Here is a 23,153-nt window from a genome sequence, read left to right as displayed (position 1 = left end):
TTGCACGGTTTTTGCAAAATAGAATATGTAAGTGGTATAAATATAGAATATAAATATAGAAGTAAAGAGAACCTGTGGGTTCTTTTTCTTTTAGTCTGCCATTTACTGTAGACTACTACAGGGTCCTGTTCTGCTTCAGCCATGATTATGTTAGGAAGGCTCCTGGATCGGAGCACGGATCATGAGCTTTCTCCTGAGCTCTTGCATCGGCCATGCTGTGGGAGTTGGAATCTCAGACTGCCCAAAGGCCTTTAACATGATGGTTGCCAGCAAACATCCTAAAGGAAGTTTTGAGGGTGGCTTTAACGTTGGAGAAGGAAGAAAATGTCGATGCCGGTGCCTGGTATTACGGGTTCAATGGGATCGGTCGCCAAACGCAAGAGTTCATGAGGATTTTGTAGTGTATTTTCTGACTGGCATATGAAATGCAGTTAGGCTGCCTTCTACTAAAACTCTTTCTTTACAAAGCCCTCATAACTCTGCTGACCAGCAGGCACAAATTTGCCCCTTTGTGCTTTGTATGAGGAGAAAACGTGCACCAGAGATGGAAGCTTGTGCTTATTTGCTGTGCAGCAGGGGGAGGTTCTTGTCTGCTTGCACCTGGGCAGCAGCTGAGCCACAGCTGTGCCTGTGGGTGAAGAATGACTTTAACGTGTTCCTCTTCTTTTTTGGCTACATATTCAAACCTGAGATATGTAAAAGTGAGCATGTGTGTACCTAGGCACTCACTTTGCCTGCTGCTTCCTAGTAACACTTATTTTCCTCATAATACAGATTTTTCTGTCATGAAATTTTTTCAACTGCAGTGAGAAAGAGGGCTGAGACAGCATAATTTTTCAATTTCATTACTTCCTCTTTCTTTTAGCCTTTCAGGTGGTACAAGCAGCTTAATTAGTTAAAATTCATGTGTTCATCTGGGAAATTATGAGAGATTCTTTAACAATAAGAAAATCAACATCTTTGAGAAAGAAGTGTTGGGATTTAGTATGGTTTGTGTCCCCTGCTGCCCTGAGGGTGCATTGGACAGGGGTGCAGCATATGCTTCAGGGAACAGAACCTTCCAAAATCTGCAGGGAGCCCTGCAGAGGAGCTGTGAGCTGGAGCTTGGGAAGGGAGGGACAGTTCAGGCTCCCATCCCCTTCTCTCCCTGGCTTTTGTGTGCCAGGGGTAATTATTGTCACTGTTCAATCCATGCTTAATGCCTCCCAGAGAAGAAAGCAGGCAGCTTTTTGTCTGCACATGCTTCTGTGACTGGTATTTTCCTACAAGCGAGACACCTAAGAAATTTAGTTAGAGGCTTACACAAGGGAACTATATAAATTTTTTGCAATGACCAGAAAGAGCGTACAAGCTCTTTTGGTGGAAGCTGAACTAAATGCTGTTAAATAAATTAGGAAGTTATTAAGTGTTAAGCTGTAGGACAAAGAGTTAGGATTTTTTTCAGATATATTTGCATCTATCATTGTTTCTACCCTTGCGTGGTCTTGAGTCCTACGCTGCATTCAATTTCCTACTGCCCATTTCTTGAAGAAAAAAGTTAAAATATGTTATCAAAAGCTTCCCTTAAATGGGATCTGCTGCTCCGTCCCATAATCAGGGAGATGTTTCAAGTGGTGAATATTCCTAGTGAGCTCATAGCTTTAATTTTAATGATTTAGGAGCTGCTGTTATGTATTTAGTTAGGAATTTTATTATAATATTTGGAATGTATGTAGTATTGATTTCTACCTTTCTACCTAAAATGCATCTGTTTGGAACAATGGGCAGCAATAAAAGAACAATTTTTTTCCTTGCCCAAAAAACAAAGCTACTAAAATTTAATTTTCTTGGTCATTGTGTTAGTACACAGATTTATTTTTTTTAAGCAATACGTGTTTTGAACTGTTTTGCTGCTAGTCTGCTGGCATTTTCTGTTGTTTGCAAACTTTATTAGTCATAACTTGGTTTCTCAAAAACAATAGAACAAAAATTACAGGTTCTATTGTTAATGTTTAATTTTTATTACAGAGAAAGACTTCCTGTGTTTGTTGTCATGCCTGTACCTGTCTATGATTTACCATCTTGATAATATAGAAAATTACTGACTTTTTAGTAAATACTGGGAATTGTGGTACTGAATAATTGCTATTTCTTAATAGCAAAGTGCAGAAAAGTGATGCAACTTTTTTTGAAGTCACGTGAGACATCAGCGGCAGAGGTGAGATTACATCTGGATCCTGCATTTAAAAAATACATGGAAGTATATTTGTTATAAATGAAGAAAGTAGAAAAGCATATCAATATACATGTATATTATTACAGATATATATTTAAAACACCCTTTCTTTTCTTTATTACAGGTTATAGAACAGACATTACTTTTTTAGCACTGCAGCTACAGGAAGGATGCAATCTGCATCCCCCTAATTGCTTTCTGGAAAAATGACTAGTCTAGTTCCTGGTTTATGAACTTGTGTAGTTTTCTGGCACGGAGAAGTGGTATATTTTTGTCACCACAGAAGTCTGTGGACTGCAGCAGTCCTCCTGCAGTCGTGAGAAAGCTCTGTCCTTCCCAAATTCACGCGTGCCTGCGGCAGCCTTAGCGGGGCACGGCTGTGCTGCTGGTGATAGGGATTTAGCAGTTTCAGGGGTAGCTCTGTTCAGTGGCAGGTTTCATTGCTTGTGACTCCTACTAGTTTTGGGGGGCAGCAGGAGCAGCAGAGAGCTCGCCACCCCAAGGCTACCAGCAGATTTTCTGTTATTGCTCCTCCCATGTCCCAGTGTCATTGTCGGAGTTGTGGCATTGTACTGGTGCCATCTGTGACTCCTGTGGCCCCCACCACTAGTGCTCGCATTTCCTCGCCTTTGCTGTAGCTTGGGATCACAGCTTTGTTGCCTAAGCTATCTATTCTTTTTCATAATGTTATCAGCCTGGCTGAGTTTGGCTTGTCTGATGTGAGCCGGTGGCGTTGCCTCTGAACGGAACGGGGGAACCATCACCCGACAGTACCAGCTGTGCAAACAAACAAGTCCGCGTTGATATTCATCAATAGCTTTGTGCAGCCGTGGCATTGAGATGCACCAGAACATGTGCAATCTGTCTGCTTCCTTTGTCCCACGGTACAGCCAGATCGGCCACTCTGCGCTGATGAGGCCGATTGTCATGCCGTGGTGTGCCTTCTCCTCCTTCCTTTTTTTCCTTTGCTTTTCCTGCCTCTTTGTGGGCTGTCTGGCTGCTCCCAAACACATCTGCCACGCGTCCCATCTGCTCTCCCTGAGAGGCGCTCAGTCCTGACGAGCGCTATTCAAGTGCTGCACTGTTCTGTGGAGTTGGCAGAAAACACTAATTTGTATTATTAATGGCGTATCACTAATGCTCTCTGCTTCTGAAACACTAAGCAAAGTAAATAGGGTGGAACATCAACTTGTGAACTTGCTGGTGGGTTTTTTCAAAATCCTACATCCATAGGTGCATTTTTCCCATTTTACTTACCATGGGTAACAGCGCTCTTACTTTGTCTTAGAGCTTGTAACTTTTTCAAGACACAGTGTGTTTTCCTTCAAAAAAGTAAAACATTTATTGCAGAAGTTGTGTTCTTTCCTTCATGGCAATTGTGGCAAGATTCATTACATTAAGAGGCAAGGCACAAGTGTGTGATGAAATTATTATTTACTATTCCTTTGTCTTTCAAGGCAAAAATATTACCAGACCATCAAAAAAAATTTTAAAACCATAATCTAAAGTCTGAAAGAATTTAAAGACTTGCCTGTTCTGCATGTCTATTGGACAGCTTAAAGTTATGCACTTAACTGTTCAGAACATTTTTTGTGACATATACTTACTTCCAGCAGGATACTGCCATGTGCCAGCTCCCCTGTCAAGTTGAACAAAAATAAGGTGGCTCTCTGTGGGAGAAGGAAGAAGATGGTACACAGCATATGCATAGATAGGCAGTCGATTTTTTTTTTTGTGGAATCACCTCTAGCTTTGAGTCAAAGATGTGTGGATCAAAATGTAGTAGCTAATTAGTATTCAGCTCTGCCTGGTCATATTAACTGTCAGCTCCACGTTTACCATGCTCATTATGTTGAAGCTGTCACAGCAGTCTTGTGGACTGCTGCAGAGATTTAGAACATGAAGCTGTGGTGAGCAAGGAGTAACCTTCTCTGCTACCGTGTTTGTCTGCAAACACTGGAATTCACTGTAAGCCAAGGTTAGCTGTCCGAAGTACCAGCTTGGGCAGGATTTTACAGGCCTGCCTAAAAGGAAATGCACATGCATATGAGAAGTGATTCATTTTGACAGTGTGTGTTTTGTAGCTTTGTAAGTCTTCCTTTAGTAACTCCCTGCTTACTCAAAATGTCACAAAGAGAACAGTAAAGGTTGGAAGCGTAAGTCAAAGAAAAGAGTGAGGCCAGGGAGGCTTCTAGCAATGAAAAGAAAGTTGAGCAACTTTTGGTCAGCTGGCAGAGCTGTGTCAGGGTACATTTTGGTTCTGTGCTTCTTGGAAGCTGCTTTGTCTGGTACTTATGTTAACTCCTTGTGAAAGTTGTTACTCCATGGTGGCTGCACTGTTCTGCACTGTATCGTGTTCAGGCATCTGACCTCTGTTGAAGAGGTTGAGGATGGACTTGTTTACTTGCCTAACATAGGTTTTACAAGAATGCTTTTTCTTGTCTTTTTTTTCTTCAACTGAGAGCATTGTAAGGCAGTATATTTTATCATCATAACTCAACTAAGCATCATAAAGCTGGTAATGCCTACCGTGAGTTTGAGGGGGAAAAAATGGATTTGGACTGATTGAGAGAATAATATCTGATACGCTGCAGAATGTTGTGCATGGAATTTGTAATATAAAGGATACAATTGCAGCACTCACTTGGCTAGGTGTGATCAGTGGTAAGCATTAACTGTCCTAGTTGCACTTTTCAGATCATCACCTTGAAAATTCATCAAGTCAGTGTGTCAGCTCTTGAAAAGTTGTGTCAAGGAGTTTAGCAAACAGACCTGGGAGGAAGGGATAAATACAGCAGTTTATCATGACTGGAAAGTGCTGTTAGATGCTGGGAAACAGTTAAGTGAGCTATTCCTGCAGGACTTTCCATGGGTTACTGAGTTCAAGGCATCCTCTAAAGGGTTACAGATGTAGTTGCAGTTGAGCTGTGTACTGTATAGATTTTCCAGCACTTTGTGTTGTGTATGCTTGCTTTTACTTTAAACTGGTCCCTGGTGGTTTAACTGGATGTCATTGCTGCCCCCAAGATTGCTGCCTGGACACTCCCATATGAAAATAGGGTGATCAGGCATGATGGATATCTTAAAGATGATCGCTCTGTGTGTACCCTTGAAAACTATACTGCTGCCATTTTCTGTGATTTCCTTTAATAATTCAGCTCTGAATGCTATTAATCCAGTCTCAACATTTCAAGAAAGTAGTCAGCCTTTTCTCTGCCAAACTCATCTGTGCTTGGAAAAGCTTATATACAGGTCTTCTCTGTAACCCAAGAATGCTTTTGTGAGAGAGGAGAGTATTTTGTTTGTTGCAATATGTGGTGAATCCTCAACTTTTTCTCCTTTATGTTTGAACCTGGCCACTACTACTTGAACTCTGGAAATGAGAGGAGTGAAAGCTTTATTACAGGTGGCCTATAAAGAGAGCAGTACTATAGAGGGCTGTGAATAAACACAGCAATTGTGCAATGAAACAATTTGTCAGGGACTGCTGACAGGCCAGACTTCAGATGAATGGTGGACAGTGTAAACAACATGTTACAAACATGTCACAACATGTTGGCAAATTCTTGTTGACACCAGGTCTACATTTGCCTTATGAAAAAGGAACCCCTCTTCATCTCTCGTGTCACTCATTTCTGATGAGAGGGAGGATCTGGTCCATGAAACAGAGTAGAACTTCTAGTGATCTCAATATTAAGAAACAATAAAATCAGGGGAAATTAAGGGATACTGAAGGTAAGCAAAACCCCTATAATTATGTAGAATTCCCCCTGCATTGTCCCTTGTTACCCTTTCTGGTATGTTTGCTTTGTGAGACCATTAGTTGCTGTGCAGTGTAGCCTCGCACAGGTAAGAGGGAGCCACTTTCTGCTCTTCCACGGGGCATACTGGAGTGCTTCTGTAGAGAGATGTGTCAGTGCATTGAGAGGAGCTTGTGTTGTTCTGCTCATTTCCAAGGAATGGAATTTTACAAGAAGTCTTACTATTTGTGCTGACTTGCTTGTGGAGGTTTTTTACTTGCTGGGAGGCTTTGTTTTGGCCCTAGAATTCTGGGCAATTGTCTCCAGAAATACTCTGTGAGGTTTGTTCGCAGCAGTGTTACTACTTGTGCTGATATGCTGTGTTTTGGCTTTTGTTTCTCTCTCCCTCTTGATTTAGATGTGAGATCCTTGGAACAGCAGAATTTTTCCTTTTTCTCAACGGTGCATGAAAGCATATCAGGCAGCAGGACACAAACAGCCTTAGCAAAAAGTACTTTGGAGTCCCAAGAAAGTAATTTGCTTCAAACAGTGCTATCATCAGTTACCAATTCCTTTGATGGGACTTTACTTAGCCAAGAAGAAACAGCCAGGATTTCAGAAGGGAGAAGTACGCCATTGGTAGATGTCTCTGTAAGGAGCAATGAGGCATTCTTGAGTGATGATGAATTTATTAGCTCCTTTTCAAAGGCACAGTGGACTCCTCCCGTGAAGTCTTTTGCAGTTTTAACAGATCATCACTCAGTTAATACAGTAGAGCCATCAAGAGAAATGTTAGAAACTGTGTTGCTAACACCTTCATTATCTGTCCTTTCTTCACTGTATGATATCTCAGAAACAGCACAGCAGAAGACTCCGTTGAGTGCTGTCCCTGAGCGCAGCTACACTCTTATGGAACTAAAGCCTTTTGTACCTGATCCTGAAACACTAACAGCAAGCAGAGACTTGCTGCTGTACCCTCCAAATACAGCTGTTCCTTTCACTTCCATTCCTTCTGACACGGGAGTTGTGGCACAGGAAAACATTAATGCAAGTTTAACAGCTCTGCCTTTTGGGGCTGCTTCGGAAGGATCGCCTCTTCATCTCAAGCTGCTGGGTGAAACCAGCCCTGGGGCCCCAGATGCCACGGCACAACGTGCAGACCTGTATGGTGATATTTACACCCATGTGAGTAGCAGGGCAGCAGAATCTCTCAGTCGAAGGACTTACCCCACTCCAAGCATTCCCTGGGCCACGCCAGCTTCAGCAGCCAGTGCTGAGCCTGCTTTTTCCCCTATTAGTCTTCCACTTGTGTCTCTCCCTCTTGATTCAGCTGCCATTTCCATGAACTCTAATACAGTTCTTAATGCCAGCCTGTTTACACATGAATTCTCCACTACAGCACCAAATTTGCCTGCTGGTTCAGAAATACCAATTCAATCAGAGCTTGTCAGTGAGCTCAAGAGTCCAGTGCCTTTCACAAGATCATACAGTTACTGTCTGTATTGTGACTCAGTTTCACTTCTGCCAGAGGCAGGCTTTGCCCCAGAACATGATGTGGGCTCAGGTGATTATGTTGAAACTTTGTCCATCAAAGCCTCTGAAGTAAAAGGCATAACTGCATTTACAACTATAATTACTGATGGGTATGAATTAGAGGAACCTACACCTGAGATTTTTGATACTTTTTTTCCATCAAGACCAGTTGTTTCACTTTCTTCAAGATTCGCAGAAATCCCTGACTCAAGCATGTTTTTATTAAGCACTACAGACACTAGAACACCTATAACAATATCTCCCTCCTACCATCAGCTCCCTGGGGAAATGTCACCGAAAATCTCTGTTTCCCAGACCCCCCCTGTTCTGGAAACAATTTTGTTGACTCCGAGCACTCATATAGAACTTCCTGATGACACCACTGTTCTGTTGGACTCTACTGTCATCCCGAGTGAGCCAGTAGCAACGTTTGCAATCAGTCAGACAACCTTCCTGGAATTGCCAGAATTAATGCCATCAGAATCTGTGGTTTTGCTTGGCAAGACATCTACAAGGGACGAAGCATCTTTAAATATTTCAGATTTTCCATCCAGTCTTTTATCAACACCATTTCTTGTTGAATCTAGCTACTTATCTTTATCACTGACCATGCTAAATTCTTACTCTATCATGCAAAGTGATTTATCAACACTCTTACCTCAGACCTTGTTGACTGGGACATCAGTACTTTCTGAGGACGTTACCAGCTGGGACTTAGCTACCACTGTCAGCTCTGCCACTGACGCCGAGGTTTCTCAGTTACATCTTGGCCAAACATCGTACTTTTATTCAAATGCATCGTCCCTTCCAGATGCACAGGTTCCTGAAATAATGCCATCATCAGATTTTCACCCGGAGTCATCTGTGTTTCTGGAAGCATCCTCGGTACTTCCAGTGGGCTCTGAAGTTGTGTTTACCTCAGCTGCCACAGGAGCTACCTCTCAGTTGGAGCCTTCACTCTCCACCTCTCAATCTGTGGGTCCTACCCTGGTGCTGCCCACTTCTGACACCCAGTCTGTTACCAGCAGCATCTTGCTCAGTGAAACAAATCTGATCTCTTCGTTTACTACCTTTCCAGCAACTCCTGTCTTAAATGTATCTTCATCTCTACTTTCAACTGCTCTGGGTTCTGATGAGGTTATTGGTGCTACAGTTAACCCCACACTGCTTTTAACATCTGGCAGCAGGGACAGTGCCCCCACAGCCCTTCCTCCCTCAGAGGCTGACAACCTCACATCAGATGCCGACCCCGTCAGCTCAGTGCCCTTTCCTACAGCATCTCTGTCTGTGACCTCGGTGTTTGCTCCCACACAATTTCCTCTGACTGCTAGCCCTCCCCCTGGATATGAAGTTCCATCAGGGAGCAGTGTAACTACTGGTGCTGATGCATCATCTCCTTCCACCACTATCACCAGTGCTACGGGCAGCCCAGGGACATTCTCCTCCACCCCTCTGAGGACCACTGCTCCGTCTGAAGTGGTGATTGTAACCTCTGCTCTGACTACTACCAGGCAGCCGTACATCTGCGACATCACTGTTCCCGACGCCTACTTAGTCACTGCGGGTAAGATACTCCCAACATTTTCATTTCATTTCAATTACAATTTCATTGTAATATGAGCCCCTGGCTAAGTTGCAGATTTTGGATTAACTAAGTGAACCTTTCAAAGAAATATGGTATAAATTTAGACAAAGATCTGTAAAAGCATTGATTTATCATTTACTGTTAAAAATAATAGAGTTCACTTGAATGAAGTCCATTGTGAGAGAGTGTTACAAATACATTACACTGCACAGAGAATGAAGCTGTCCTCAAAACTTGCTGATGCATATGTTCAAGTGTGCAGAGTTAGAGACTGCTTTATCACTTCATTGGTTGTAAATGAATGTTACTGTCATGGTACTGTTCTGCCAAACTGTTTAATGTTCTGACTGAGTAAGTTTCTCCTTTCAGTTGTTGCTGCTGTTTATTAAAAAAAACACCTGCATGTGAGGTAATGTTGTAATATATAAGAGGAGAATTGGTTTTAAAAACTTTTGGGTTTTGCAACCATGTTTATAATATTACCTTACTAGCTTATGCTTGTATTTTACCTCCTCCCATACTTACTTTCAGTTGTATTTGGTGTGTTTGTAACCAGAAAAAGTGACATTAGTATGTTTCAAAATTAATTGTCTTAGCATCTGTATTTGCTTTTCTGGTGTTTTCCTGCCTCTTCCTAGCTTGTTAACAAAACAGTGGCAGCAAACTAATCCAGGGCAGCTGCAGAAGTGCTGCATTTTCATGGTGAGCAATATTTTCTACTCTTAAGACTTAGTTGCAAGAAATGAAGCAGAATGAGCATAATCTCATCCTCCAGATATGTGGGTGATCTAGCTATGCTAGTGATGAGGAAGACTTTTTTTAGATGTAATTTGAGTACTTTTGTAGGCAAGTTACTCATGGAAAGTAAATGCAGGATGACAACACAACACTTTGCAGTTGTTTGCTTAACCTGCAGTCACAGTGTCAAGTGTGACTGTAACAGACATGACATCCATTGGCATGTGGGGATTTTAAAGCCCTGTCTTACTCTATGGATACCCCTTTAATTAATGTCATGTTTGTTTACTTTTTATTTCAGAGGAAAGTAGATGCACATTTTCTGTGGCTTTTTTTCTGACCTTATCTGCATTCCATGTGCTGCCTACAAAACTTTTAACTGTGCTGTGACAGCAGACTCACAAGTCAGACCAAATATGCTGCTACTTTTCCATTTGAGTGCCTCGGTGGCTCTTTAAAAGTTTCTTGTAGCAGAATGCTTAAGGCATTATCTGTGTAAAAATGAAACAGAAAAAAATCTTACAGTTCCTTAAACTTTACGAGCAGTCACTTTTTAGGATACAGTCACACCTTCACCCATGTCCTTGGTGTTCATCTTACCTGTTTGATGCAGCTTATCTCACTTCCTGCTTTTCCATGCACTGCACAATTGAAAATGCAGCTTTGATCTAAAACTAAGAGATGAAGGTCTAATGTATTTTCTGACATTAATTTCTAGTGCTGGCCAGAAGAGCTGTTCTACGAAATGTCAGTGAATCCATCAGAGAAGTGCTCAGAGTTCAGTTCAGGAGATCAGTAGAGCTAGAGGTAAGTGGTATGAAGTGTGTACAAGTATTCTTTGATCAATGTAATACAATAGGGGTTTACTTCACAAGCTAAAACAGTAGTTCACACAGTCCACAGATACTGTATCAGAGAGCTTTATTATAACTTAAATGTTAGGCATGTTTTGGTTGTTTGTTTTGGTTTTTTTTTAATGTGAACACGATGTCAACTTTTTTACTTTTAGAATGCCATCATTTTCTAGGACAGACCTTCCTTGGTTTTGCTAGAGGTGAGCAGGCAGTGTCCAGAATGTACTGCACACCTCCTTTGCCTGGTGAATTGAAACTGAAATACTTTTACCCTTCAAAATACCTATTAAGGAGGTCTGTTTGTTCTGCTAGCTAATTACATGCTTAGCACTTTAAACAAAATTAAACCTTCTGCACAGCCATGTGCCTTGTGTTATTTTATAAGTGACACCATCAACACTTGCAGGGGAGGTGGTGGAATACCAAATGCCTGATTTGGCAGATGAAAAAGGTAGGGGGAAAAAATCAGGTGTGCAATAGTAAGATGTTATTTCTAAGCCTTCAGGTAGGTGTAACTCCTGTCCTTACTCCCCTCACAGGAATAAATTGGGTTTTTCTGAAAGCTTTTGCTGCTTCGATAGTCAAGGAATCATCTTTGAATATTGAATATTGAAGATTTCAATATTGGTTTCTAACTTACAAGTGATTGTCTAGTTGAAATAAAGGTCAAAGACTATTCCCCACCTCTGTTACAAACCCTGTGAGGGGAAAGACATGGGTTAGTTTGGGGGTACCTTTGTTGTATAATCAGACACTTCAGTGGTGAGGAAATACTTCAGTAGAATTATTGGTGTAGATGACATTCAGCTGCACTTGCAGTTTTGCATGTCTGTATTCATCCAGTTGTTATAGCCCAGCACCAGATGATCTTTTCTGAGTCAGTGATCTCATTTTCGTTATGTAGTTAACTCAAGTAGCAGTCCATTGAACATAACTTGTATTTCTCTGTGCACAGAATTGCTTGGTGCCTTTAATTTTGGCATCTCCCATGATCACTGCACTCAGTAATTAAACAACTGTCTGATGTTTGAGGGTGTACATCTCTACTGCTCAGTCAAGATAGGAGTGTTATAAATTCCTGCTGAACTTCAGCTACAGTGAGCTGCCTCTGTAAATTATGTGTAGTTTGTGTCCTTTTATCAACACCTGCTCATGAGCCACTTAATTTTACATATATATATATATATTTCTTCTGGTTTGTAAAATATACCTTCAGTTTGTGCAAACTGGAATAGTCAAGAAGTCAGATGTTCATAATGATAGAAACACACTTAATTTTCACTGACCTTACACAACTCATTAACATGGAAACGCTTACTTTCTATTAACAGCAGTAGGACGAAATCTGTTGCTTAATATTTGAGGGCTAATTGGAACTAGCATTTGATATCTCGCTTTATATTTTTTCCCTTTAAATTCCTGCCTTTTGTGCCTACAATTGCCTTGTAAAGCTCTCAATAGGAGAAAGCTTCTAAGAAGTCCTAAGGCTTCTCAGAAGTAACTGTTTTTATAAATAATGCAGGTAGTCTAGCGTCATCCTTTGGAAAACCTTTTTTAACTAAAGGAAAGACATGTTTGCTGAATCAGTTTTGCTTATTCTGGAGTGCTGCTATCATATGGGTTTTGCACTAAAAATAACTAGCAAATATGTTTTCACCTCTAACTGTAGAATACTAACAAAACTGTTGTTTTGAGAAAGAACTGTCTATAATAGCAGTATGTTGAGTGGTGATGTAATGCAATATTTTAAACAGAATTGCTCTATCTTGCTAAACATAATTAATCCAACAGACCTGACTTTTGTTAGTTGAAAGTACCCAGAAACCATGTGTGTGTTTGCAAGTTATGGTAAAGCAGCTCCTAGCTGCTTTTTTACTGTGTCTCTTATTACAGCTCACAGATGTTCCCTCACTGTGATGTAATGTACAGTAAATCAGGAAACAGTCCAGTTAAATTTAACTTTGTAGTAATGTATGCTTTAAAAATCTGTAGGAGTGAAAGGAGGATTAAAACATTTTTTGCCCTCACCTTTTTCAGTTGAAACTGTGGTCTCTGCTACTTTATTATTTCAAACATTGTGAATTGCTGAAGTGGAAAAAAGAGAAGGCAGAATCCTGCCAAATGAAAAAAACTTCTGTCACGTTTTTCCTAGAAAAATCCTTAAGCAAAGTGAGAATAGCCAAAAAATGTCAAAGTTTTTTCTAGTTGGTCTCAACATATTGCATCTGCAAAAAATATTCCATTGTCTGAGTAAGAGTAATTTTAGCCAGTGCTCTGTAATGTAAAGCTTGGGTAGGATCTGTTAGACAATGTTCTATTGACTTCACTTGCACTGGGGTGTGAAATAAAATAATGTTGGCAGTCACTCACTGCCAGGACCCCTAGTGCCATTAAGTTCATGCCAACAGGAAAAGGGTTTTTGCCAGCCTCATTTGTGCTTGAAAATTTCATCATGCATTTTAGCATTTTTACCTTAGCCACTTTGTTGTTGTATTTAATGTGGTTTTGGGGGTGTGTCCTTCACCTACTGGTTCCTATAATCCCAAATGAGTGAACGCTGCCTCCTAAGTGTGGAGTTCAGGTCATTGCCAGGTAAATGTTTCTTTCAGAGTTGCCACCTCGTGGACTTACACTGGCTTCATCGCTGCTTCTCCACTGCTGAAATTCTGGCTGGTGCCATAGAGGTGTGTAAAACCAGTGAGAGCTGTTGCCTCGGGATCCTGAAGTGCGTAGGAGAAGAAGCTTTATTTTATTTTTAAGACCTGTGAGCCTTTGTAGTCTATCTTCAGGAAGTTAAACACCCTCTGCAGGCTCTTTATAGGATTCTTAATAAGGTGGTAGTGAGAAAATCAGTTGTTGATGCTTTCTGCCAGATGTTTACACAGCGTAATACGGTGGAGTGTAGGCATGGATTAGGTTTTGGCAAATGTGCATCTGATCAAGTATTTTAGCAGACAATTATCAATAGCAAATGCTTAGGAAACATCATAAGGGATGGGGAAAGGATACAGTCATGTTTTTCCTAAATACTCTTCTAGTCTCTAGTGAACTGAGGGTTAAAAACTTTCTGTACTGGATGTGCTCTCTCTTGTGAGGGTAGCTTGGAATGAGATAGGTGGTGTCCTGGAAACAGCAGAGTTGGATTAATCCTTGCACTTTGGAGCAGGGTTAGCTTAACTCAAGGTGTTGTAAGAGTTCTCTATTTCTACTGAAGGTTTTGCAGTGGGGATGGCTCCAAACTGCAGATGGACTTTTGTGTGTTTCTCTGGCTTTCTGTCCCACGGTGTTAAAGTATTTGTACTTTTTAATATAAGATTATAATCCATGCTTGTGTACTTTAATAGTGACACTCTAACTTGTGATGTTTCAGCCACCTAATTTAGCATCTAGCTGTCCTGGCAGTAGAGGTGAAACTTCCAAGAGAGTTGGATGGATGGCTGGCTGGCTTTGTGAACCATTAGAGCTGTGCCGAGAGCAGCTATTCTCATTCATGAATCATGATTCCGGAGTCATGAGCTCTGCTCATCTATCCTAGATAACTTTGTAGACTTCTCTGTGAATTAGCTTGTAGACAGCATCATGCTGTCATGGGTCTATTATTTCTGTCGTATGGATTAGGCTGAAGAAAGCTAATTCTAGACAACCCTGCAATATCTCAAACAGAAATAGCTATTGTTTTGACCTGTAGTGGTTCTAATCTGCCTTCCTCAAAATTACTGTTAAAAGTGGATTTTTATTTTGGATGTCCCTTCTGGAGTTGCTGTTGCTTTTCTGATGCAGTGAAGCACAGAAGGCAACCAGTGTTAGCTGTTGAGCTGAAAAAGTTAATTTTTTAATTAATTTTTAAATTTAGTTAATTTAATTAAGCAGCAGGATGGGCTGCTTTCCTGGTTGTCTGTGGTGCAGCACAACCAGTCAGAGAATGGAGGCAGCTGAGCTGGTTACAGAGGCTTGCTTTCGTGTCTGAAATACCCAACTCGAGTGCGTAAGTATATGCTGGCTGCAGTAGGCCTCTCTTCCTCAGCTTATATTACTTCAGAAATCACCAGAAAATTGTCACTGAGATTTGTAATTCTAATTCTTCTTTTTCTTGCCTTTTAAGTAGTCTCATTTGCAAGTAATGGGCAACTTTCTTTTGGCATGTGTTACCCATTTTAACTGCTGTTTCCATTTGACAAACTGAAGCTGCAGAGATTATTTCATCATGAGATAAAAGAATAAAATTTCAGATAAGAGGAACTGAAAAGAGCTGTGCACATTATTCATATCAAACAAATTTGAGTTTTATGGATATAAATCAATTTTTTAAAAAAAAGTTTGCTGTTGCATATATTTGTGGGCAAAGAAAGAAGAAAGGCATAATGAGCAGCATAGATTATTTTTCTCATTTCCTTCTGCTGCTGAGGTAGTTTCTTCTGGTGAAGATGAGCTCTCTGAAATGCAGGCTTTTTCAAGGACAGGAAAGAGCTGCTTGCTGTCTCATCTCAACAGCAGTTGCCATCACTTTACACTACAGCAGAAATACCAGTAAGGAATATGTGGGTCACAGTTTAAGTGGCACTGTGGTTTTCTATGAGCCTGTTCCTGAAGTTACCTTAACAAATCCCTCCACCAGCATGGCATCTGCCAGGTGCTAGCATCCCTTCAGTCAAGAGGTCCACGTTCATCAGAAACTTTGAATGTCTGGTTTACATTTATCTGTGAGGCCATCGTGTTGGATATCCCAGAATACTTTTGAGATTTGACTGCCACTGGCAAATTAAGCAAACTGGGGAAGTAAACCAAAAAGGAAGAAAATAACAGTGGGGAAACAGGTGTTCTTAATATTGAGAGTTTCTCTGAAGGAGGGAAGACACTGCAATATGTTTAAATAAATAAAACCCTTCACTTTGTTCTTACTTAGGTGGCTGAGAAATGATGGGTAAGAATGTCTGCATGGTTCAAGGTTTATATTTAACTTGAGATCTCATTTCTTTTACATGATGTCTGAGGCTCCTTAGGGTTTTATGAAGACTCAAAGTCAGGACATGAATTGTAATGTGGTAACTGTGTTGAAACAAGCAGATAGAAATGTTCCCCGAAAGAAGATTTTCTTGAGTGTGAAAATTATAGTTAAAGAACGTTGGTTATGTTTATTTTATTCCTTCTGTGCCACATATGAATGGTATAGGATGTATTCACTATATGGTGTATGACTGAAATGCAGAAGGTATGCAAGCAGTTCAGTAAGTAAATAGGAATTTTGTATGGGAAATGTTACCCAGGGGAATGTAGGCGAGGGGGAGTGCTAATACGTGGGAATGTGATAAATCAAGAAGTGAGAAGTGAGATTGGTGTATTGTACTGAAGAGATTCCAGTAGGTGCACCTGGCACAGGGGAGTTGCCTGTGGTGCACTGGAGCAGAGGCTGCAAGGCACAGCACTTGTTTCTGTGCTTCTGCTGCTCTTTGAAAAATAAAGACTGCATTTTCCTACCTCTTGATGAGGCGGCTCTGAACTGTATGAGACTGTAGGTCGAAAATGTTGCCAAATTTAACATTGACGTGTTTGGTTTTTTTTTAATTTCTGATTTTTTTTTTTTTTGTAGGTTTATAAAATTTCCCCTAAATTTGCTTTCTTGGTGACATCCGGTCCCTTTGTTTACACGGCAATAGCTGTCATAAACGTGCTTGTGAACAGCAGTCTTCTTCGTGGGGAGGCCCCCATGATCCTCTCACTGCATCCTTCTTTCACTGTGCCAGACAACAGATTCCAAGTTCAGACAGGTGAGTTCTTCCTGGCACAGAGGGGAAAAGGTAGCTTCCTACTGACTCATGCTTCTTCGCTTGAGATGCAAGGCTGAGAGAGAACACAAATCCTGTGTTCTGCTGTGAATCTTAATTCTTTTTGTTAATGATGTAATTTACAGGTCCGTGGCAGAGAGGTGATAAATTGTAAACAGTTAACCCCATCACTTCATGGATTTTTTTCAGGAATATTTTTTGGTACATTGCATAATAGGTGTGCTCTTTCTCTTGCTTCTGAAGGTGAGAAGAGGAAAAAAAAATCCATGAGACATTTATTCATAAAATCACAGTGCAGCTACTTTGTAATGCTTGTGTCAATTTCAGATTAAATTTATGTTAAAAGCTGCCTTTTTGTGTTGTCGTGATGTAGGAGAATTGGTGAGCAGGAGGATTGATGGCTTATGTATGACATGAGCAGGAGGATTTCTTATGTAATATTCAGCTTTCCATAGCTGCTGTAATGCAGCGATTTATGCAAAGTTTGACTGCTAATAATCTGAAGCAAAATAGAACCCATGTAATAGATTTTAAGAGTCAGTGTTGTCATTTAAAATCTTCTTTGGGCCATGTTTGCATGATAAAACTGCTTGCCTGGTTGGCTGACTGTGTAATGAGGTAGTGACAGGGACTGAGCATACAAGCAGAGTTAATAAATGTCAATGTGGTACTTTTGTTCAGGTACACTTCATGTGTTGTTTATGCTCTGTTAATAATTGTATGGCAGGAGATCACTTTAACTGTGCAGGTGTGATGTCTTTTTCCACTGCTTAATGTGGTTTTATAGATAGACAGTAGACGTATTTTTTGGTTTTGAACCAAAGAATGGTTCTGTATGACGCTGCTGTTAGGGTCTGTAAGCAAACTGTAGCATTTCTTTGGGTAAGACTATATCTGGAAGTCCACAGATGTGCATGTAGTTAAGGTCTGTATGTTTGATCATGTTCCTCTACACTCCTTTTATCTTGTGCTCTTTCTTCTGAACTTAAAGATGTCTGTATCTACATTAAATAGATAGCTTGCTAAGAGTTTTTAAAGTACTAGACCAATACTAATGTGCATGAATGGATCCAATATGTAGTCATTTGAACAACTAAATACTGTATTTCAGGCTACAAGAAAGAGATATTTGTTGCTTTTTTTTCCTGAAGATTTTCATGGATTGGTTGGGTACTCAGGATTTCAGTGTGGCCAGTCCACTGATCAGGTCAGGCAAAGTTAGCCACATGTATATAGTGAAGGTCTTTTAGTACACAAGAGGACACAGTAAGTATTTTGTCACTAGTATTTTTCAGAAATCTAATTACTGCTGCAACCAGTATTAGTGAGTAGAGAATTTACTGCAGCAACACAAAATGTATTTTTAGTGTGTTTTTATCTGGTATTTCCCTGAATGTGTCCTAATCTTCATGAGAAAAGAAAATGATAGCCCTGTGAATTCTGTTACTTGTTTTGTTCTCTCTCATGGAAATACTTTTCTGTAGGAATAATTGCCCTTTGCTTTCAGTGCTTCAGTTTGTACCTCGGAATGTGGATATTGGGTTCTGCACCTTTAGCCAGCGCATTGAGAGAGGGCTGACAATGGCATTCCTGGAGGTGAACAAACACCAGGAGTTCTACAACTTCACTGTGCAGGTGAGAGGATGAGCATGTTTTGAATGTCCCTTTTACCCCTCACTTTTACTCCTGTGTTTCATCCAGACAGTAAAATGAGTTAGGTGTTCACTGGCAGTCACTTGCAGTCTAGGTGATGGAGAACTTTGTCATGAAGTCAGTTGGGTTTTTCCCTTAGAAAATAATATGGCACCAAATATTACAAGATTTTTGAAAAAATGATCCAAGGTGATTATTTATATTCAAAAGCATTATTGATTATGATAGGGTTTATAATATCTTAAACAAAAGGGTTCCAATCCTTATCAGAGTCACTCCCATCATAGTTTACTAAAAGATTAAGTTGTGGTTAAAAAGTTTTTGTTAGAAGGAGGCTTTCAGGTCTCATTGCCATGCTGGAGACCCTGTTAGGGAACATAGAAGTTACATGACCCTGCCATCATGTGAGCAAACATGCTAGTTGCTTTGGAGGTCTACATATACTTCCAGTATATGATGTCTGCGTCAGCTGCTACTGGAACTTCACACATTAAAGGTATTGCATATGTGCAGAGCCCTGAATCACCCAGCAGAGCACAGATCTGCCTGGAAAGTCAGTAATTCCATTTAATGAGACCAACTCCCTCTTCTGTTTGAATTCTTAAATTTAATCTAACTTTGTTGTAATAACAAACTCAGTAAAAAATTTATTATGTTGTTTAACTGACACCATAAATACCCATCTGTGGTGCCCTAAAATAAATTCAGGAAGAAAAATTATGTAAATTTTAGGGTACCTAAAGTACTGCAGTAGTACATACAGAGAAGTGCTAAGAACTTCAAACACACTGTCACTGCATAGACTGAAGGCAGAACATGCAGAACAATTTCTTGGACTATCAGCTTAGCCAACTTACTTTAAATACTTCTTATTTTAGGAAGAGGTTTATCTACATGAATACAGTTGCTGAGTATATTGGTGCCACAAAAAGGCTTCTAACCAGTGCTGGGTTTTGGGTGCGCATGGTGGAGGAGATTTTAACCAAGAGAACATAATTTTAAGAACTTTTTTTTACCCTAATCAATCCCTTTCTTTTGTTCCCTGCAGTTTGGCATTCATCTAAGGCTTATTTAGGACTAGATTTATTTTGCTGACTGCCTTTCTGGGTGGTTTTCTTCTCATCATTTTCTGGGCTGTAGCTTTCAGATCATTCTGGACTATGATTGACCTTAAAGGATAACTCTTTGAAGAGGAATTCACATGTAACTTCGCCTCTCTGAGATGCAGCTGGCTGAACCAATCTGGAACAGATGTTCATATGTCTTGATGTGAATTGCCCCCCTCTTCATTCTAGAGGAAAAAGAAAAGTCTATCAAGGAAGGGATGGAAATGGCAGTGATTTGATTTTGCTGACCCTGCTTCAATACTGTCTTTTCAGATACTGAATATAACTCTAAGCAGGCCTGGGGTGGCATTTCGACAGGGCCCTGTGAGCATTGTTTTTGCCATCCGAGATAGGTCTGGTTTTCTAAACGGGTCCGAAGTCAGTGAGCAGCTCAGAAACTTGTCCGTGGTGGAATTCAGCTTCTATCTGGGCTTTCCTGTGCAACAGATTGCTGAACGTGAGTATTTGCTGTTATCCAATACTGCAAAATACTTTTGTATTCAGTATCTTCCCTCTCTACAATCTTCAGATAATTTTGTGCATAAGTGATAATGCAGCTGCAAGTACCTAACTTGTATCATGAGTTCTGCAGAGCAAATCTGTGCCTCTTTCTGCTCACATTTTGGTGCTACAGCATCTTGCTGCTTTTGTCATCATACTTTAATTTTGTGCTAGGTCAGTTGTACTTAACCTGGCTTTGTCAGTCCACTGGTCTTAGTCCAGATCTAAAAATAAGAAAATCACTTAGATCAGTACTGCTGTGAAGTGCAGTCCAAGGTGTGTCTCTGTGCTTATGTCTGCAGAGGCCTTTGCTAATTCTCAGGAGGGCTCACTGCTTTCAGCATTGTGCTGTTCTTAACCGAGTCTCTGACTTGTAGAAATCCTGAGACACTGGCTACATAAGCTGATATTTGCCCATATAGTCTGAAATAATTTGTCTATGCAGTCTGTCATGTTTTAAGGTATTACCTTTCTCACTTTTTATGTACATTTGCATGGCAAAATGTTTTCAGACCACCACCATCCTAAGCATAGATGAATGGGAGCTGCCTGCGTAACAGAGCTTGCTTGACACTTGGCCTTGATAACTTATGTTTGGTTAGATTTTTCAGGTGACTCATGAGTGTAAGCAAGATCATGGGAGAATAGTACTTGCCTTTCCCTGCTGGTGGGTGTTATTGACTCAGTCCATTAATAACCCATTTCTCCAATCTCACTGTGCTTTTTAATTTTCAGAGTTATTTCTATGAGCTGTAGAGGTGCATAGCACCTGACACAGTGACTTTTGCAATATAGTTAAACATGTAGTGGAAAATCAGGTCTAATAGTAGCCAGTGTTCATTATGTAGCTGTGTATGTCAGTGAAAATACTGTGAAGAGAGTCACTGCCAACAGAAAAGTTGCTCTCCTTAGCAGCTTTCAATCTAGGTAAGATGACAGCACAGGGTACTTCCCCATTTACTGGAAGCAGTGTAAACATACTAATTTTTTGAAGCTTTTTTATTTAACTTTTTTCAGCATTTTCGATGCCTCAATTCCCATAATCAATTAAAAAATGTATGAGGTTGTTGACTCATCTCTGTTCTCATTTGGTCTCACATTGAGTGTGAGCTCAATGTGCAGTGGTAGGTCAATTCAGTGGACCCAGGGCCAAAAGTCTTGAATCCCTGTCCGTAGATGACTAGCATTTTTTTAGTCTTGGAAGCCACAGAACATCTCATATTGTGGGCTATGATCTTTATTGCTCACTGAATTCAAATAAAATACTGCTCTTACCTTGATTGCTTGAAAGACACTTACCTTTGTTCTGTGTGATCTCTTTTATTCATTTGCACTTGGGGTTAGGTAGCTTTTAGTCTCTGGTAAAATGTTTGGTGTTGAGGGGTGCTTTTTTTTCCTCTGATGTACTACACGGGCTCTTACAGCTTTTAGTTTTGTCCACATATTCAGAAATTATATTTGTAGTGTGTTTGCAGGTTTCCCCTTGCTGAGAATCCATCTTCTGGATTGTGCAATGGGGCTACACTGCAATTAAGTGATAACAGAATTTCTACCAAGGCTGGTCATAGGGGCAAGGCATTCCTTTTAAACATGCATGCATGTGGTTCTCCTTGGGGTTGAAACTAGTTAACCTCTAAGGTCCCTTCCAAACCAAACAATTCTGTGATTCTGTTTTTGTTTCCTGATGGTGCTTAGGAAATTTGAAATCACTTTAATACTCGTATCAGGAGCTGTCCCTGTGTTACCTGCATGTCTACAGTGCCTGGTCAGTGTGGATGGTTCCAGGCCAGTGCCAGTGGAGCCCTGTGGTCACTCACATGTCAATTACAAAACCAAGCAGGGTGAGTGGAGAGGTCGGGATTTTTAGGAGCTAGGAGATCTTCCCAAAGACTGCAATGTAGAAAACATGAGGATTTGGTGGATAAGGTATCCTAAATTAAGGAAAATCCTGTCAGCATTTGACTTGCTTGTTTTTAGAGGATCTCACGTTTACGTTTGATTGAGCCCATTGCAGGACAGCACATTTGGGTTTGAGCTGGTCTAGTTTGGTCTCAGTCGTGCTTTGATATGCACTGTAGGCACTGTTCTGGAATACCAGCTATGGTACTATTTGCTAAGTTGGCAAATAGCTATTGGCTATTTGCTGTTGGCTATGTTTTGCCAATAGTTTCTCAGATTACTAGAGCTGTGGGTCCTTCTGTCAGCAAGCACAGAAATGATGAATGTAGTTCAGACTCTTTATCAGTCAGACAACCATGGCCAGTTATTTTTAGCTGTTCCTACAGTTTTTTACACTGCTGCTGTGACTGGATTTGGAGCCTCGGGGTTTTAGATTTTCAGATTCAGAGCCAAAAATCCTGTCCAAAGGCTCAGCAGCATTGGGCAGTTCCTTCCTGAAACATCTTATTCAACAGACAACAGCCAGATCCTCAAAGCTACTTTGGCAGGGAGATGCCAAAGTGTTTCTGTTTTCTAGGCCCTGATCTCTGCATTCATGCTTTGCCTTGCTTTACAGAGTAACTGTAGCAGGGAAGGTGTTACAGCACCTTAGATTGACACATCTGCTTTGGTCTGTGCAAATTAATATGCAAACCTCTGCTTTCAGTGTGACTTTTTCTTGGGATGTTGGATATTTACATGTTAACAATATATGTATATGTTAGTGTTTATGTATAATGTTCCATGCCATGCTGTTCTGTTCTCTTTGTGCTTCAGTTTATCAGGCATGCTGACACTTAATGCTCTCGGTGGTGACTTTGTCCCATAAGGACTCTGTGCATGATCTTGTAAGTTTTGTAGTTGCATCTGAAGAAATTATTTGTGGGTGAGCTGAGTGCCAGGGCTCAACCCCCAACTTTGGGTGTTGATCATACCCAAGAAAAACTACTTGGGCATCTCAGCATTAAGTTGAGACCTTGACATCAGTTTCCCAAATACGAGCCTTGTTGATACAAAATACAGTGAAATACAAAGAATGTATTTGCTCCTTGCCACTCGTTCACTTTGCTTTGCCTTTCACACACTGTCCTCTCATGGTTTGTCTTCACATAAATGGTATGTCCTGTTTATAGTTTTAACTGTGTGGTTTGTCCCTGTGCAGCACATCATTAACACCAGGAATTTTGTCAGTTTTTTTTCCCCACACTCGCATTGATTTGTGTCGTAGATTTAGAGTCAGGATGAAGAGTGAAAGTTGTTTGACAGATTTGGACTGTTCTTTGCAGGAATAGGGCTGTGAAAATGGCCAAACCTGAAAACTTCCAGACTTTCTTCTTTCCTCAGAAGATTTCTAGGTGACTTCAGCAACATGTTTCTATTCAAATGTCCAGTTGACACCTTTCCCATGCTTATTTTTCATTGTCCACCTTATAGCTCGTGTTTCAGATTGTAAATTGGTTAGATGGTCATGACCTACATGTCAGCAGAAAGAAAACCAAGTCTAATC

At 40.5% G+C, this 23,153-nt stretch overlaps 1 protein-coding gene across 3 annotated transcripts in view; it reads left to right on the top strand.

Moving 5' to 3' along the window:
* The window catches only part of KIAA1549 (KIAA1549 ortholog), a 143,056-nt gene that overhangs the window by 60,669 nt on the left and 59,234 nt on the right, over positions 1-23,153 (top strand). For all 3 annotated transcript variants that reach the window (XM_014256904.2, XM_005527895.3, XM_088055153.1), the window contains exons 2-6: positions 6,374-9,052; positions 10,530-10,618; positions 16,253-16,430; positions 17,956-18,083; positions 19,481-19,664. In XM_014256904.2, coding sequence (XP_014112379.2) covers positions 6,374-9,052; positions 10,530-10,618; positions 16,253-16,430; positions 17,956-18,083; positions 19,481-19,664 — 3,258 coding nt within the window. The remainder of the gene's footprint in view (positions 1-6,373; positions 9,053-10,529; positions 10,619-16,252; positions 16,431-17,955; positions 18,084-19,480; positions 19,665-23,153) is intronic.

This window comes from Pseudopodoces humilis, chromosome 5 (assembly GCF_049639895.1).
Source record: "Pseudopodoces humilis isolate 2021_Gansu_Grassland_sample_001 chromosome 5, ASM4963989v1, whole genome shotgun sequence".
Taxonomy (NCBI): Eukaryota; Metazoa; Chordata; class Aves; order Passeriformes; family Paridae; genus Pseudopodoces; species Pseudopodoces humilis.
This window is presented reverse-complemented; position numbering and strand designations above follow the sequence as displayed.